The sequence below is a fragment of the Cornus florida genome, unplaced genomic scaffold (genome assembly GCF_030987335.1).
Source record: "Cornus florida cultivar Cherokee Brave unplaced genomic scaffold, ASM3098733v1 CherokeeBrave_3.0.0_Hap2_Chr05, whole genome shotgun sequence".
Classification (NCBI taxonomy): Eukaryota; Viridiplantae; Streptophyta; class Magnoliopsida; order Cornales; family Cornaceae; genus Cornus; species Cornus florida.
In genome coordinates, this window is record NW_026775575.1 from 70,617,297 (window position 1) to 70,636,237 (window position 18,941).

Here is an 18,941-nt window from a genome sequence, read left to right on the forward strand (position 1 = left end):
GCCAATATCTTTTCAATTTAGTGCACTCCCTGATTGTTGCATTAGTTCAATACTAAAGATCCTTGAGTTGACGCATTCCAATATTGTGTACCAACCTTTGAACGTTGTAGTTAGTAGTGCTTTAGTGAACATGTTTGCTAAATTTTCATTTGAATGTATCTGTTGAATATCAATATCACCATTCTTCTGACGTTCACATGCAAAAAAGAATTTTGGTGAGATGTGCTTAGTCTTATCACTTTTGATATAACCCTTTTTTCATCTATGCAATGCATGCAACATTATCTTCATATAATACTGTTGGGTTATCTTTTATGGATGAGAGACCACATGTTGTTCGAATATATTGGATCATAGATCTCAACCAAATGCATTCTCTACTTGCCTCATGAATTACGAGTATCTCTGAATGATTTGAAAAAAGTTGCAATCATTGTTTGTTTTATAGATTGACATAATATAACAGTGCCACCACAGGTAAACACATATCCTATTTGTGAATAAACTTTGTGTGAATCAGAAAGATAGCCAACATCTGCATATCCAATTAATTGGGAGTTTGATTCTTTTGAATAAAACAATCTTATATCAATTGTACGACGAATATATCGTAATATATGCTTGATTCCATTCCAATGTTTGCGGGTTGGTGCAAAACTATATCTTACTAATAAATTGACTGAAAATGCTATGTCTGGCCGTATGCAATTTGCAAGATACATAAGAGCACCAATTGCACTGAGATATGGCACTTCAGGACCAAGGAGTGCTTCATCATCCTCTCGAGGACGAAAATGATCTCTCTTGATGTCAAGTGATCGGACAACCATTTGGGGGCTCAATGGGTGCGCTTTATCTATATAGAATCGCTTCAAAATCTTTTCTGTATATGTTGACTAGTGGACGAGGAATCCACTTGATAAATGTTCAATCTGCAGACCAAGACAAAATTTTGTTTTTCTGAGATCTATCATCTGAAATTCTTTCTTTAAATAAGTGGCTGCCTTTTCAATTTCGTCCAACATTCCCACAATATTCAGATCATCAACATATACTGAAATAATAGCAAAACCATATATTGACTTGTTAATAAAAATGCATGGACAAATATGATTATTCACATACCTTTCTTTTATCAAGTAGTCGCGAAGGCGATTGTACCACATGCGCCCAGATTGTTTCAATCCATATAAAGATCGTTGTAATTTGATCGAGTTGAAATCTTTCTATGATTTTCATATAAATATCACTATCCAACAATCCATATAAATATGTCATTTCCACGTCCATTAGACGCATATGCAATCTTTCTGTGACTGCTAAATGTATTATGAATCGAAATGTAGTTGCATCCATCACTGGAGAGTATTATTCATTATAATCAATACCAAGTCTCTGTAAGAAACCTTGAGCTACCTGTCGGGCTTTATATCTTATAATTTTATTTTTCTTATTTCATTTTCGTACAAATACCCATTTGTACTCAACAGGCTCTTCACCCTCAGGTGTTTGGACTACAGGTCCAAATACTTCACGTTTAGCTAATGAATTTAGCTCTGCGTGTATTGCTTCTTTCCATTTTGGCTTCAACATTTTCGTTTCTAGGTTCTGGATCCTTATTGTTTATATGAAGAGCAATTGTATATGAGAATATGTTGTCCATGACAACTTCATTTCTATTCCATCTCTTTTTATAAATTATTGAGATCTCACTGATTTTCAGGTACCTTTACGATATTATCAGAGTTAGCTAACTTGACCTCGTCAGGTCCTTGGGCCTCGTCAGGTCCCTTTGCCACATCAAGGGTATGTGTTTTATCAATGACAACTTTATCATTGTTAGCTAACTGGGTCTCTTCAAGAGTACCATTTTCATCATTCATCATGCTCTTTGATATTTACCTCATTATATCACTTTTAGCTAACTGGGTCTATATAAGAGCACCCATTTCATCATATTCGTTTACATGTACCACATTAAGTGTTTCTGCCTCATCAAGGGCTACTTTAGCATTGTTAGCTAATTGGCCTTATCAAGAGCGTGTATTTTATTATGCATTCTTTCTAGTACTTTTCACTTTCGTAGAACAGAATCTTTTGCACCGACTGGTATGTCACGCAAACTTTTGATGCATTTGCAATACTGACAATATGTCCCATCAGAACTTTAATTCTTCCTGACATTTTATCAATTGGCACTCATAATGATATTTCTCTATGTCAATGAGCGTTTGCAACATTTTTGAAAATGATCTTTTGAACTTTTTGTTCATATTTCTTTATACAAGGATCAAATATATAATTTCAAAGTATTCCAAGTAATATCATTTGGCATTTCTGATCTTACCCTTTCTCCCCCTCAAGGTGGGAAAATAATCTTATTTAAATGATAATCAACACATCGTGCAATAAAGAAAACTTATGTCTGGGGATCAATATATTTTATAAGCAAATAATAGAAGAATTTACTGTGAATATAAAATAAATAAACATGCTTTTGGTGATATAATAATATGCATAAGAAAATAAAGTTTTTCTAATATATATTTCTTAATGACAGTGAGACAGATATATTCTATATTACCTTTATTTTGTTACGGAAAATATTTTCAATAATGAAGGATTGTTGGTCTTACTGTCCACAAGACATATATCATTACCTTGAGTTAATGTAATTTTGTGCACCTGCAAACTTCATTTTAACTTTGACATAAAAAATAAAACAGGCTTCATAAAATAGATGATAAAAGGAAGTATAAATAAGCAGTGTGGATATTACTAATCAAAAGATTAGTTACCTCATAAAAGCTGAAATATCCACAAGTATCATATAAAATTCATTTCTATCTTTGTCCTATTTTCTTAGATTGTGACTTAGTAAAGATCAATTAAATGTTTTGAAGCATATGGTAAGAATCAGATAAATACTTTAGAAGTAGATTATGCAACCTTTTCCTCTTCGATGTTACACTGATAATAAGTAATTTCACGTTGATCAAATTTTCATCGACACACCGATCAATTTTACATTAATAACAAGCAACACGTGCTATAAAGGTTGAGGCAAATTCTCCTCCTTTGCTTGTTTCATATTATTGTGATCCCACCTTTAGGGATACAATATGAAATTATAGAGATAACTTCCATGACGTTGGTAGTTAATTCTACCATGACTATACCCACGACCATGAACACCGTGAAATGAGCAGATTTCGCTTTAGAAATCGTTTTCGATCTAGTGGTAATGGTAATATCTCAATAAAAGCTCATTATTTTACTCTGTCACAATGATATCAGCTTTACATAAATCCATGCATTCAACGTGATCAGTGGAGTATCTCTTTATCAATATATGACTTTCAATAACATTTACTTCACATCAAGTATTTCATAAATATACGCCCTTGACGTAATAAATGGATGATATATTATTTTCAACATATACTCATGAGTAATTATTTCTCCACATTATTTCAATATAACTGATTATTAACAAGGCCGAATTATATTCGCCAATAATTTCATAATCCTGCAACCACAGTTGTATCCATTCATACTGAGCTTTTTAGAAAGATCACAGTACTTTGTGATTTTTACCATAAGATAAGTGGGTCTTATACCGTGAGATATTCAATTTTCAAGTTATCATGAATCATTACTTTTGTGCAGTCCTGCAAGGACTTTTGATTTCTCAATTTATTTGTAATCTCAATATCATAAAATGGATTTCATCAAAAATAATTATGCCCACAATATTATCAAGCCTTTGTCATGGGACAAAACATTTCCTAAATTTGAATGAATCATAAAAAACACTCAATAAATTAGTAAACAAAATGTGGTAAAACCTTACCTGAATTAATGAAATTGTAATGATAGTAAAACCAGTCATAGAGCAATAAGACAGAAAAAACTAACTTATTGATTATGTACACATATAGTATATATATGCTTAGTTGATTACTATATTATATAAGTAATCTGTTAATAAGAAAAACGTTTTAATTGATCAAACAATATATGATTCATTAGAGATAACTAAAATATTATGTATTAAAGATCAATATATAAACGAATTGTCTGAGTAAACACCACTTACAATATACGCATATTGATCTATATATATAAATATATATGATAAGGTGGGTCTTTATGTTACCCACTTAGATTACTTTATATATCACATATGAAACGTATACATATATAATTCATGCCCAGTAATAATAACTCTACTTATACATGCTTCATACAATTATATAGACAATGCACTAAACATATTAATAGGGAGTGAATCCTATATATATCTATAACAACTATAACATAAAGTTGGATTTAATATATTTTCGTGGAAGAGAAAAATGGGACTTAAATTCGAAGGCTTAATTTGTCCATTCTGGGAGAGAAGACTACAATGGTTTGGGTCATTAATGGCATATTACTTTTGTCATCATCACCAATTAGACAAGGCTACTAAATTCATGAACAACCCAGTTACCTTTCAACTCTTCTTGACCAATCACTCCATTTCTGTCTTTCTCTCAACTATACATATACATTCCCTCGTAACAATATAATAATATATACATATATCTGTGTGTGCGAGAATAAGAATTGATTCAATATCAACAAATCCTTCAAATTATGAAAATTTGGTGAATCCAATATATAAAGATAAAAGCTCAATTCTTGATACATGTTATCCTAATATATATTATCAATTGTCGTTATTAATGAGAAGTAATTAATACCTAATGGAGTAATGGTAATCCATATTGAAGAAGTTTCATGATCAACCATGGCACTAAGTACCTTTGACCTCTCTTATCTTTATTGTACTTCTGATCTCTGTTGACCTCTCTCATCTCTACTCTATTAGCTATTCTTTGAGGTAAGGAAGAAAATAAAATTTTCTCTATTGTGTTTAGAGAAGCAAACAAACTCAATAATTTAGAAAAATTATTTTAGGGAAAAAAAATTATCAAAATTAATATCACAAGTGAGATATATGAGTTGAAATAAAGAGAGGGAGCGAGGGCTTCTCGTTCAAGTCTCAGTTGGTTAGAGACTCGTACTGATAACGTGTTATGAATATAGAGAAAATATAGAATATTAAGAGATACCCACAATAAAGAGAAGAATATAGAAATGAAGAGAGAGATTTTATTTACTTCTCAAAATCTTTTGTACATAAATATGGCAAAGAACAACCCATATTTATAGCCAAAACTCATGCCTTATTCACCACCCATAGGTCACCATTAACCAAGTGCATTTACCTCTTATTTATTGCACCATTAACCAAATGCATTTATCACTTATTTAGTGCACCATTAATTCAATACTATACCTAATTAGTGGACACCATATATATAACAATTTTTTTATTTTAGGACAAAAAAGGCCAAAGCAGCCTGAACTCTCTATATCCACAATAAGTCAGTTTTGCTCTTTACTAGTTTGAAGCCAAGTTTGTCACTTCCTGTTGGCTTCAAACAGGGGTGGGGAACCAATATGAAACCATCTCCTACCAGAAAGAGAATAGTGAAGATACTACATTAACCAGAAGTAAAATTATGCTAACCAAACCAAGATTATGAATACTTAATCATAGTTTCAGAAAATTATTTATGAAATTATAGAAAGGAGAGTGAATAATTTCATATAAATTATTTATTTTAATTAAGACTTTCTCAATCTTTGCATACTATTTGTTGCTCTCATGCTCCAACTATGATTGGAAATTTGGCTGGCTTGCTCCTATATGCAAATCAGTTCAAATTGCTGGTATCTCCTGAATATCACAGTACAAGTAATTGAAGATAATTTAACAACTGATAAGTTCTGAATGGCATTAAAAGACTGACATAAAAACTGCAGAGATATATGAGCCAATGAAACCCTGAAGGAAAACCCTAAGAGACACTATCATAACAACTCTTCCCCCCTACAACAATTATAGATAGGGGTCATATTAATGCCGATTAGGCTTGTAAAACATTGTTCATAGCAAAAAGAGATAACAAGATAAAATTCCTAAGAAAGGAAACACAAGAAAATTTCAAAAATCTTGCTTAAACTCAACTTGACAACTCTTGGAGCCCTTTGGAAACATCAATACTTTCTTACAAACCTCCCAACTCATCACCGTCAGGGCAAATCGTTAATTTCTTCAGAACCTTTGAATTCATCAAGAAATACCTTGCCATTCGCATCTCATCTCTCTTCCCTCGAAAGAATTCAATTCTAATTTCCTCGAGATGAAGCAACAAACACGAAGGCACATTCTCAGGTGGACTCCAACGGCAGGTTTCATCTTGGAGAAGTCCTTAATCAGAAAAGAAATATTAATAGTACCAGCTCGCATTTAGTTGCTCAAGTAATTTATTTTCCACCAAAACATAGTGGTGTGACCAAAACATTTGTTAGTGCTTTACCGGAAAGATAAGAGTTTCCAATTGTGGCGAGCTCTCAAGAAAATTCAGTAGTATTCCGGATCCAATGTCTAAAGCATAACCAAGCTCCAAATAAGTTAAATGGGGAAAATCTGGCAGTGGATGGCTGCACAACTGAAGGGTCTTCATGCAAAAAGTAAACTACATCAGTAGATATATAATCATTAACATACATCCCAAAAAGGCATAAAAAGAGTTAAGCAAGCTAACCTCTACTGAACCATCAGATAAATGAAGCCTCTGAACTTTAGATATTCCTTCAACAAAGTTTGCTACAGCAAGTTCTTCTACAGGTTGATCACGAACAGGGCTAACTGTCCCCGTCTTGCTGGTTAAAAACTAATGTCCGCTCTTACTAGAGAATTTAAGTTATTCAATAAATAACCTTCAACCAGACAGTCATCATAAGTGAAGGTTTGAAGATTTGGTGTGTTGAGCACAATCTTGCACTTCCAATCAATATTAGTGCTATCACCGTGTATAGTCAAAATCCTGAGAACAGGAGCACAAATATTAAAAACAGTGATGTTCCTCCACAGGCATCCTATTATCCACAAGTCTTCAAGCACAGGGCAGCCGGGAAAAAACCTTTCAACCGATTCATCATCGGAAAATTCAATTGAATCAAGACATAGGATTTTAAGTTTCTGTAGATGAACCAAAGTTGGAACATTGAGAACAAATACGCCACGCAGTTTTAGTACCACCAAAGTATTACAAGTAAAAAGCTCACGAGGTGCCAACTTATGAGAATTCATTAAGACGGTGAGTCTCATTTCACGGACATTACGTGACAGTGCAGCATAAACCCATAAATTGATATGTGAAACATCATAATCTAGAAAACATCTCAGTTGAAATTTCTGCAAATCTGATACATTCAGCATAATAACCCGGTAGACAAAATTTTTGAAGCTTTCTTCGAGTGACTGAAGACTTTGTCTATTTCTATTTTGAGAATGTCCACTATCATCAAACTCAAGAATAGAGATGGACCTCCAGTGATGTGTCCATTTGGTGGACAAGATGCAAGTTGCCACTGCATCTTTCGTTGGAAGGAAGGAGATGATATGCCCAATTACACAGCTTGGTAAAATGCTTATCCTGTCTTCTTCACTTCTCTTGATATTGCTTTCCTTTGAAAGCTTTTGGCATTTCGAAATTGAACCCATAATTTTTGCAATGGTATCAACAAAATAAATACATACGTGAATTGATAAAACAAATTTCTCAACATTTTTCCCCCCTAAATTTCTTGACAGTTTGAAGAGTTTCTACAGTTATAAGCCTAAGAGGGTTTTGGACCCATTGATTTTACACAATGGTTAAGTAACTGGCATGAACATAACATTGATGTATACGTGTGTGTATTTTAATTTCATAGAGTGATTTTGAAATCAGAAACTCCTATTTTCCATAATAGGCTAAAAAGTATACTACTCTCCAGATAAAAATGTGCCGGTGCAGATGTTTTTGTTCTGAAATTTTTCAAAACTCAGGGCAGAATGTGCCAGTATAGTTTCCAAGTACACCATGTACAAGTTTCTGGAATAAAATTTTGGGAACATTTAAAGGTGTATCAGTGCACATGTCACTGTTTTGCTTAAAACGCCAGAAGAACACTTTGAAAATTTGCCCTAAGTTTCTGAAAACATTTTTTTTGACACTTCCAATCAACGTTTGGTATTAATAAAGTTTCATTAAAAATGTTAGAGCTTTAATGTATCCCTCCAAATCCTTACACAATTTTATACCAAACACAAAAAACCATTTCCGTCCATTTCTCTCCAACCAAACTGGGCCTAAAGCTTTGCTTGAACACTACTCAGTTAAATCAATAGTACCCTTGATACTGTTTTATAAAACAAAATTTGCCAATACATGCACTTTGACTATGTGTGACACATTAGACACAGAATTGATGACTTTTGCTTTGTTTGGTAGGAATGAAGGAAAAGGTGTGGAGGGAAGATAGGAAGGAAGAAACTAACATCCTTCATTCGGTAGAGAGGAGACAAGGACAGAAAGGATAATAGGAGGGATGAATCATCCTTCCTCCTTTACTAATTTTCATCCCTCCAAATATAGGCGGAAGAAAGGAGGGAAAACAAGTGGGGCTATTATAGAAGTTTTAAATTACTACTATCATAAATTATACAAAGACAGTAAATTACTACTATCTTAAATTAAAACTCTCTCTTCCCTTCTCTCCTAATGAACACAGTAACTTGTGAGCTTGTTCTCTGCTCTTCCATCCAATCCAACAAAAAGAGGGAAGGACACAATCTCTTCCCTCGGGATGTATCATCCATCCCTTCTTCTCTCCCTTCCATTCAATTTTTTTCTTCCCTACCGAACAAAGCAAAATATGTCTAAAACATAAACTGCATACATTACTAGCCACATAAAAGTACATTGGTTATGTTCCAAATGAAAAGTAAAAAGGATAAAGACACACACTCTATTTATAATTGTATACTAAAACAGAGTTAAAAAATTCATCAATTTTGAGAATTGCTTCTTATACTTTTTGGTTAAAAATAAATAATTGAAAATTATTTTCAGATAACTAAATCAAATTGGAGAAGATCTCGCGTGGAGTTTTACATGCTATTGTTGTGTTTCATAGAACTTCCAAAGGATAGTTGCAAAATGTGAATGAATTAAAGAAAGCTTAGGAAATCTGCCAGGTTTAAGAGAATAACAATTACCTATGCAAAAATCAGCTAGGTTTTAAGAAAAATTAGAGTCACCTGAAGAATGAAGCAATAAGTAACTAATCGAGGATAAGAATACCGGAGTAGCAAAGGTGTGCTTCATCTGCAGTATCGATAAAGGAGAGTGCGATATTTCAAAGCTTTATTGATTTTCTGGTCTCATGCCCACGATTAAACACTTCATTGGAGAAGATCACCAGAGACTATCTGTCAAGACGCTTCAATTTCTCTTCCCTCCTCTCACCCACTTCCACGATTTTTTTTCTCTCTATTTTCTCTTGTTCCAGAATTCTATTCTATGTCTCTTTCTATATTGGAAGTTTGAAACACTCTTCAATTTCTCTGTGCTTCTATTTTTTTAGTGCAATGGTACATTGAAGAAGCTAAGTTTGGCAACCTAGAAATGGTGGTTTCTAAACAAAATTTTCAGTACAATTCCTCAAGGCTATGTTTGATACGGTGGAAAAGAAAACAAAGGATACGAGATAAAAGAAAAGAAAGGAGAGGAGAGGGTAGTGTTAATCATGCTTGGTTGATTAATGAAGGAAGAGAAATGAAAGGAAAATAATCATGTTTTGGGAAGGAAAGAAAATGAAACTATTTTTATGAATTTACTACTATACCATTTTCTATAGATTTTGTCTTTTATAAATAAAAAAAGAGGTAAATTTAGTACTAATAAAGTTTCATTAAAATGCTAGCCTTTCCTTCCATTTTCAAGAGGATAACAAAACCAACTCATCAACCTTTAATGTACCCCAACCACCAAAGGTTGTAGCCTAGTAGTACTTGCTTACCTTCCAAAGTAGAAGGTTGAGAGTTCAAGTCCCTATACGGGTAAAGTGGATGTGTAAGTTTGCTTCTTGCCAGGTAAATAAAATAAAATTTTAGTGAATCCCTCCAAATCATTCCATTCCCTTTTTTTTCCTTCCAAAATTCTATACCGAACACAAAAAATGGTATCCCTCTAATTCCTTTCTTTTCTTTTCCTTCCATGTCCTCCCAACTAATCTGGGCCTAAGGCAACAAGGGGAAAAACAATAATATATATTGGATAAACTGCAAAAAGAACTCCTCAACTTTCATAATTTCATAGATTATTCTTCTTAACTTTTATTTTTGCACATAGCTCCCTTAAAGTATTAAGAAATTATGTAAATCATTTCCTTGTATGCCTTAGGGCGTGTATTATTTATTTGCTTTGTTTTGGGGGGTGTTACTGCACATCAACCCTATTTAACCCACTTTTAAGTATGGACTTCTAGACTTCACATCCACTCTCAAAAATAGATTCTCATAAATTACAATTAATCTAAGTTGAACAACAAAGCACGATCAGATCCCTTCATGTTGCAATTACCATCACACGATTGCATTAGTGATTTTCTTGCTCTGATCATTATCTTACAAATTGCTTTTGAAGGATTCAAACATCGTGTTTTTGAGGTTAATCTCGCAGATCTTCAGAAGGATGAGGATCGAGCCTATAAGAAGATTCTACCGGAGCAAAAGAAAAAATTCAATGCAAAAGCATAAGACCACATTCATGGTCAACGCCAAGGTCTTCCCCACAAGCAAAAAAAAAAAAAAACGAAACACCTGAGGGAATATAGGGCTCCAATGGGGATGACGGATGAGAGGTAGAGATCGCGAAAAATGGAGACGGGTTCAATGAGGGAGAAGACGCAAACGGCAAGGAAGACGAGAGTGGAGCAGAAGGCCATGTGGATAATGATGAGAGAGAATGGGAAAGGGCATTTATAGAGCTTGTGATCGAGGATGTACTTGTTGTAGACAATGACGATGAAACTAAGGAAGATTCAAATAGTCACGTAGGTGTGCTCACCAATTTTTGGGTATGATAACAGTTTTAATTAATCTTTTAAAGGAAGCTCTAAGAGATCAGATAATGAATTATGCTAATAATGCATTGATTAAATGTAAATATGAAACTAGGATTTGTCCTAGCCTACTTTCAGGGGATGGATTTTACTGCAGACAGATTGAGGTTTCGCAAGTGGCAAACATTGATTGAGGCTCATATAGATGTGAAGACAACAGATAACTATACCCTTAAAATGTTCCACATTGCATTTATAAAGAAGATTCAAAATCAGCAGAAGCATACTTGTTATGCTCAGTCCAGCCAAAGTAGAGAGAGAGAGAGAGATTAGGGTTTATTGATGAAAAAGAGAGAGAGACATTAGGGAGCATCCTCTTTTGTCATTTCACATAACCATCTTTTTTTAAATAATGTGTAAAATGTGTATGTAGGATAATTTGGCCAAACTCTAACTTTAATGTGTCAAGTAGGACTTATTTGCACATTTTGAAACTTTGGGGGTGTTTTGTGAACACGTGGAAGTTGATATGCACTGTAAGCATAGTAGAGAGATCCTTTCTGCACTTAACCCTAGATACTTCCATTGTATTTAAAATCTAGTTGCTTAGGTAGTGTGAATTCTGTTGGCAAAAAGGCATCGAAGTCCATTCAATTCTCCCGAACCTATTCTATACTTGATTCAAAAGTTTGCTAAAACCATTATCCATTAACTTACTATCTGTTATGAAAAAAAAAAAAGATCGAATAGGAGTTTATTAGAACAAGAGAAAAAATAAATGACAACAAAAAATAAAATAGCGCACACAAACGAGACAAGGATTTACGTGGTTCGATTATGCCTACATCCACGGGAAGAAGACAGAACAATATTTCACTATGGAAATAAAGAGATACAAGACTAAGTGGCTCACATCCAAAACCCAAATTACATCCAAAACTCTCACACTTTCCTTTTACTGATATTGAGCAAACACACTCATACATGGATGATGTGGAATGAAAGAGCTACATGGCTATTTATAACCAAAAACATCAACTAAGGCTTGCTGATCACGCATGGATAACTGGTACAAAAAACTTTTCAACCACAACTTGGTGATCACGCATACTTGCTGATCACTCATCTTGAAGGACAAGTTGATGATGATATAATGGGTGATAACATGCTGAGTTGGCAATTTGTTTTTGAGCCAGAATATTCAACAAATCTCCACCTTGGCGAAAATTCAAATGAGCCACTGTATCTCTGCTAAACAAACTGTCTTCTCCACAAAGCCCCTAAAGGCAATTTCAACATTTAAGAATACCAAGTCCAAGCAATGCTTGAACTTGAGAGCCGGAATGGACTTTGTCATCATATCCGCCGGATTTTCAGCTGTGCCAATTTTTTTCAATGTAGTAATGCCTTCTGATATGACATTTCGAATAAAATGATATCTGACATTAATGTGTTTGGTTCTCTCGTGATACATTTGATTTTTGGTCAAATATATCACTCTAACTGTCACAATAAATAACAGTTAAGCTCTGTTGCAAACCTAAAACATTAACCAAACCTTTCAACCAAATGGCTTCCTTCACTGCTTCAGTGGCCGTCATATATTCTGCTTCTGTAGTAAAGAAAGCAATTGTAGATTACAAAGTTGTTTTCCAACTAATTGCACAACCTGAGAGAGTAAAGACTTATCCTGTCAGAGATCTTCTTTGATTTAAATCACCAGCATAATCGGAGTCCACAAAACCAACAACCCTACCAAAATCATCACGGCTCTTCTGATAAATTAAGCCAATTTCTGCAGTACCCTTCAAATACCGAAGAATCCACTTCACAGCTAGCCAATGTTCTTTTCCTGGATTATCCATATATCTACTACTACATTGATTGCATGTGAAATTTCAAGGCGAGTGCAAACCATTGCATACATCAAGCTACCAATTGCACTAGCATAAGAAACACATGAGATGTGCTCCTTCTCTTCTTCGGACTGCGGTGATAAAGCTGCAAAAAGGCAAAAATAAACAACAAATGGTGTGCTCACGGGCTTGGAATTCTGCATGTTGAACCGCTCAAGCACTTTCTCAATATAACTCTTTTGTGACAAACTCAACCTGCCAGCCTGACTATCCCTCTGAATTGCCATGCCCAAAATCTTTTTCGCTGCACCAAGATCTTTCATCTTAAATTCAGTATTCAACTGAGATTTTAACTTGTTAATTTCTGACATGTCTTTTGTAGCAATAAGCATGTCATCAACATATAACAACAAGTATACAAAAGAACCATCTAAGAACTTCCGGTAATAGACACAACTGTCATAGCTACTTCTCAAGTAGCCATGTCCAACCATAAAAGTGTCGAACCTCTTGTACCACTGCCTTGGAGATTGTTTCAATTATACAAGGATTTCTTCAACAAACAAACGTGGTATTCCTTTCCCTGAACAACGAACCCCTCTGGCTGATGCATATAAATTTCTTCTTCAAGCTTACCATGTAGAAAAGCTGTTTTGACATCAAATTGCTCAAGCTCTAAGTCAAATAGAGCAACCTGGCAAGCAACACGCGAATAGAGGTGTGTTTCACAACTGGTGAGAATAATTCATTGAAGTCCACACATTCTCTCTGAATATAGCCCTTTGCCACCAAACGTGCTTTGTACCTTGCATCTTCAACACCTGGAGTTCCTTCCTTTTTCTTGAAGACCCATTTACAACCAACAATCTTCTGGCCTTTAGGAGGTTTCACTAACTCCCATGTTTGATTCTTATGCAGAGATTCAATCTCCTCATTCATAGCAACAATTCACTTGGCAGATTCATTTCCTGTAACAGCTTCTTGGTAGGTGGAAGGCTCTTTATCTTCAATATTTTCTGCCACAGACAAAGCATAAGCAACTAAATCTGCATAAGCATACCTCTGAGGTGGTTTAATCTGCCTTTTCTGTCTCCCTATAGCAATATTGTACTGTTGCTCATCTAGTACTTGATCATCCTACACCTCTTCAACATTGGGATGAACTAGAGTGTTGACTTGTTTCTCTAGAGTTTCAAAGTCATGCTCCACCTGCTACTTAACACCCTGAGATTCACTTGTAACAAAAGACTCATTTCTCGGGTGAAGTAAAGCAAACTCATCAAAAATAACATCTCTGCTGGTAATAAACTTAGGTGACTTAGGATCAGGACACCACAACATATATCCCTTCACCCTAGATGCATAGCCAATAAAAATGCATTTCTTGGCTCTAGGCTCAAGTTTTTCTTCATTAACATGAGCACAAGCAAGACATCCAAAAACTCTTAAATTAGAGTAATCAGTAGGAGTACCAGACCATACCTCTTCAGGTGTTTTGCACTCAATAGCAGTCGATGGTGACCTGTTCACCAAATAGCAAGCTGTGTTGACTGCTTCAACCCAAAATCCCTTAGACAACGCAGCATTGAAAAGCATACAACGAGCTCTTTCCAAGAGAGTTCTATTCATGTGTTCTGCTACACCATTCTGTTGTGGAGTCTTTCGAACTGTATGGTATCTGACAATGCCTTTATTTATGCAGAACTCGTCAAACTCTCCTGAGCAAAATTCTAAACCTTTAGCTGTTCTGAGACGTTTGATCTTCGTTCCGGTCTGTTTTTCAACCATGGCCTTCCACTGCTTAAACTTAAGGAACACTTCATGTTTTTGCTTCAAGATATAGATCCAGACTTTCCTAGAGAAGTCATCAATGAAGGTCAACATATATCCAGAATCACCAAGAGAGGGAACTCTAGAAGGTTCCCAAAGATCTGAATGAATGTAATCAACAGTGCCTTTGGACATGTGAACTGCTGTATTGAACTTGAGTCTTTTCTCTTGCCAAAGACATAATGCTCGTAAAAGTCCAACTTTCCCGTCTTCTGTCCACCTAGCAAACCGCGTTTGCTCAATTTTGTCAAACCCCTCTCACTCATATGCCCTAAACGCATATGCAATAGATGGGTAGTTTCTGAATCTTGATCAACTGAAGAAGATATTGATTCAACACCTGTCACAGTACTACCTTGCAAAAAATAAAGATTTTTTCTTTGTTTTCCCTTAAGCATAACAATAGCACCTTTAAAAACTCTCAAAACTCCACATTCAGCTGAAAACTTGCAACCATTAGAGTCAAGAGTACCAAGAGAAATCAAATTCTTTTTCAAATCTGGAACATGCCGAACATCAATTAATGTTCTAACAATACCATCATGCATCTTAATTTAGATTGTACCTATGCCAACAGTCTTATAGGGATTGTCATTCCCCATTAAGATAGTACCACCATCAATAGAATAGTAAGTAGAAAACCAGTCCCTATTAGGACACATATGATAGGAACAACCAGAATCAAGAACCCATTCACTACTAGAGTGACAATCACTGACAGAAACTGAAAGAACATTTTCGACATCCGAGGAACTTTCCTCAGCAACCCCAGCAACATCAGAAGAATTACTAGTGGATTTATCCTTAGATTTCTTTTTATCTTTCTTTTTATTTTTCAATTTTGGACAATTCCACTTAATGTGTCCTTTTTTGTGACAAAAATAACATTCAGTATCTTTATAAAACCTAGATTTAGATCTCGATTTGCCCCTACTACCAGAACCATTTTTCTCACTTCTTCCCCTCACAACCAGATCCTCGGCCTGTTCATCTCCGTTATAACCTAGACACCTTTTTTCTTAACTCTTGAAAGTTCAGTGAGGATTTAACATCCTCTATACTAATGGTGTCTTTTCCATAAAGTAATGTGGTAACAAAATGCTCATAAGAAGGAGGCAAAGAACACAACAAATAAGAGCTTGATCTTCATCATCAATTTTAATATTAGTATTTTTTAAATCCATAATAATAGAATTGAAATTAACAACACGTTCCTTAAGAGGCATATCTTCCTTCATATGAAGGGCGTAAAATCTCTGTTTTAGATAAAGTCTGTTGGTGAGAGACTTCGTCACTTTCCAATTTCAGCCACAACTTTGCTGCCATGTTTTCATCAATAACTTCACGCAGCACCTCATCAGCTAGATTCAGGAGAATCGCACTGTGCGCCTTTTCATCGACCTCATCCTTGTCTTCATTGAACATAGTTGTTGGCAACTTGTCTTTCCCAAACAACACTTTCTTTAGACCTTGTTGAGTCAGTAGAGTCTGCATCTTAATGCGCTAAAGACTGAAACTAATCTTGCAATCAAATTTCTCAATCTCGTATTTGGTCAACATCTCAAAAAACTCCCCAAAAAATTTCTCGGTGAATAGTACCATATTTGTGAACAGTATCTGTACACAATACACGAACCCAAGCTTTGATACCAGTTTGTTATGAAAAAAATGATCGAATAAGAGTTTATAAGAACAAGAAAAAAAAATAAATTATAAGAAAAAATAAAATAGCACACACACAAACGAGATAAGGATTTAAGTGGTTCGGTTATGCCTACGTCCACGGGGAGAAGATTGAACAATATTTTACTATGAAAATAAAGAGATACAAGACTAAGTAGCTTACACACAAAACCTAAATTACACCCAAAACGCTCACTTTCCTTTTACTGATATTGAGCAAACACACTCAAACTTGGATGATGTGGAATGAAAGAGCTACGTGGCTATTTATAGCCAAAAACATCAACCAAGGCTTGCTGATCACGCATGGATGGCTGGTACAAAAAAACTTTTCAACCACAGCTTGGTGATCAGGCCTACTTGCTGATCACTCATCTTGAAAGACAAGTTGACCATGATGTAATGGGTGATAAGATGCTGAGTTGGCAATTTGCTTTTGAGCCAGAATATTCAACACTATCCAACGAAATCAATCCCATTCCGGATATATCAATTAATAAAAAATTAACCACTGAAGCATGATTTCTTATGCGCATATAGGCCTATACTGTTCGGTTTCTCTATTTTAAATCCCTGTTAATGCAATTAACCAAATAGAAGATAATACTGGGTATCACATTTTATGAGTAGAGATTTCCTAATAAAAAATGATCAATTAGTAAACGACAATCTTTGAATTTTGTTAAACCAAACAATGACCAATTATATGATCCAAAATATTTGTTCTTTTGTTAAAAGATCTGCCATAATTACTGTGAGAAAGTGAAGGGGGCTCTATCAGATGCTACTAAAATGCAAATTGTTGATGGCCAAACACTGATTCAAACTCTTTGTTGTGTGATAGATTGGTGAGAATAAGAGCTCTATATTTAGGGCTTGAAATCCAAAGACGAAAATTGATGAATTTTGCGCCTTGTAAATACCTGGTTGTAAACAATCATTTTTGTTGTAGTGAATGCAACCAAAAACAAAAACAATATATCTTGACACAAAATCCCCTCCCAAAAACACAAACAAGAAACCCTAATTCGGCAGAAATTCCAAAATTTAAACAAATATTACGGATACCAACCTTGTGATGAAGATTCAAATAGCTTGATGGAAGTTGATTGTTCTTCAAATTGCGGCAAAAACAATCCCAAAATCGTCCTTGAATCCCCCTTCATGAAGTCGAACGGCTACTATTCAAGAACTCGAATTTCGCCGGTGACGTTGACAGAGAGAGTGTTGTTTGGGTCTTTGTTTTAACGGGAGAGGAAATGTAGGAGGGGAGAGACTGGATTGATAAGGGTGGGGTGGGACTCGTGTGAGAGAGAGGGAAGCTGAAAGGGTATTCAACGGATTTGGCGCTAAAAACCTTTTTTTCTGGGGCGGGAAATATTTTCAGAACAAAATTAAATTTGTTGCAAATACTCCGTGTATTTGATTGAAGATAATAAACTTTTTCATGGAATTAATTTAACCTATTTAATTCAATTTGTAGATCTATATTTTATTCATACAAAAATCAATAATTTATTTTTAATTCTAAATCTAATATTTAAAAAAAAAAAAATCTCATCTAATTAAGAGATTTCTATAAAAGTTATTTTCCAATTCAAAATTAATATTACTCATCAATTGTCCAAACAAACTTACAGTATTTTAGTACCAACCATAATCCTCTTAGATTAGTTAGTTAATTCATTGGCTTGGTTAGTAATTGTGAGAAATTTTTATAAACGAATGAATTTTACTTGGGCCATGAATTGGAAGAATTATAATTATAATCTCGTGTGAGTCAAGGACAATCTCGTGTAATCAATTTATAAAGTACAATTTCTCTTTGTGATATTAACTATTTTACTAAATTGAATGTCTTAATTCGATCTAATACCTTGTGTCAAAATTGAGAAATTGTATGACTAGAATTTTTAGTATTCTTTTATTTATTATAAAAGAAAAAGTTCATAAATCCAATCAAGTTATTCAACAATGAATTTATTTTCGAGCCTTGTAGATATCGCTGGTCATGGCCAAAAGTGAGGAAATGTTATTTATTACTATTATTTTATTTTTTATTTTTTATTTTTTATAGGATATTCGTGCGAAAACTAATTCAATATACAGAGACAGAATAGGCCTCGTAGATTAGAGCACTGGATGGCTACAAACATATTATATGATTATATCTTATTAGCCATTAATAAAAATAAATAAATAAATAAATAAATTTTCAATCAAATGAATTGATTATCTATATAATGACAAATACCGGGTGGGCTTGTTAAAACTTAAAACTAAACCCAACAACATCAATAATAAAAATTATTTATTTATTTTTATTAATAACTAATAGGATATAAGATGCTTATAGTTGAAAGTTCCAATTGTTTTTTGAGGGAAATATTTCCCTAAGAACTCTTTTATGGAAGCGATTCAAGTGGACTAGGCCATGGTAAAAACATATATTGCTGGTGTGAGACAACTAGATTTCATCAAGGGGAGATTTTAAAGCACATTCTCCATCCCCTTGGCAAGATTGGAAAGTCTCTTCTAGCCGTCTCAATATTAATCTTGTTC

The 18,941-nt window shown here is 34.3% G+C and overlaps 1 protein-coding gene and 1 long non-coding RNA gene across 2 annotated transcripts; both read right to left on the reverse strand.

The window, feature by feature from the left end:
- Positions 1-5,900: 5,900 nt before the first annotated feature.
- On the reverse strand, positions 5,901-7,764 carry LOC132309437 (F-box/LRR-repeat protein At3g26922-like). Its single transcript, XM_059807746.1, has 4 exons — positions 6,838-7,764; positions 6,663-6,739; positions 6,515-6,575; positions 5,901-6,325 (listed from the first exon to the last, which is right to left on the reverse strand). Exons 1-4 carry the CDS (start codon positions 7,622-7,624, stop codon positions 6,123-6,125), a joined length of 1,128 nt encoding a protein of 375 aa, XP_059663729.1. The 5' UTR covers positions 7,625-7,764; the 3' UTR covers positions 5,901-6,122.
- Positions 7,765-15,517: 7,753 nt separating this feature from the next.
- LOC132306801 (uncharacterized) lies at positions 15,518-17,755 on the reverse strand. Its single transcript, XR_009482103.1, has 2 exons — positions 17,452-17,755; positions 15,518-16,313 (listed from the first exon to the last, which is right to left on the reverse strand). It is a non-coding gene; the product is annotated as an uncharacterized LOC132306801 (long non-coding RNA).
- Positions 17,756-18,941: the final 1,186 nt, after the last annotated feature.

Bases quoted from the DNA above. Each gene is read 5' to 3' on its own strand.
- LOC132309437 (XM_059807746.1), bottom strand. From the start codon at position 7,624: ATGGGTTCAATTTCGAAATGCCAAAAGCTTTCAAAGGAAAGCAATATC. The intron at 6,740-6,837 runs GTTATTTATTGA...ATCAACCTGTAG, and splicing joins TGATGACTGTCTGGTTGAAG to AAGAACTTGCTGTAGCAAAC. The intron at 6,576-6,662 runs GTTAGCTTGCTT...TTTTGCATGAAG, and splicing joins TATCTGATGGTTCAGTAGAG to ACCCTTCAGTTGTGCAGCCA.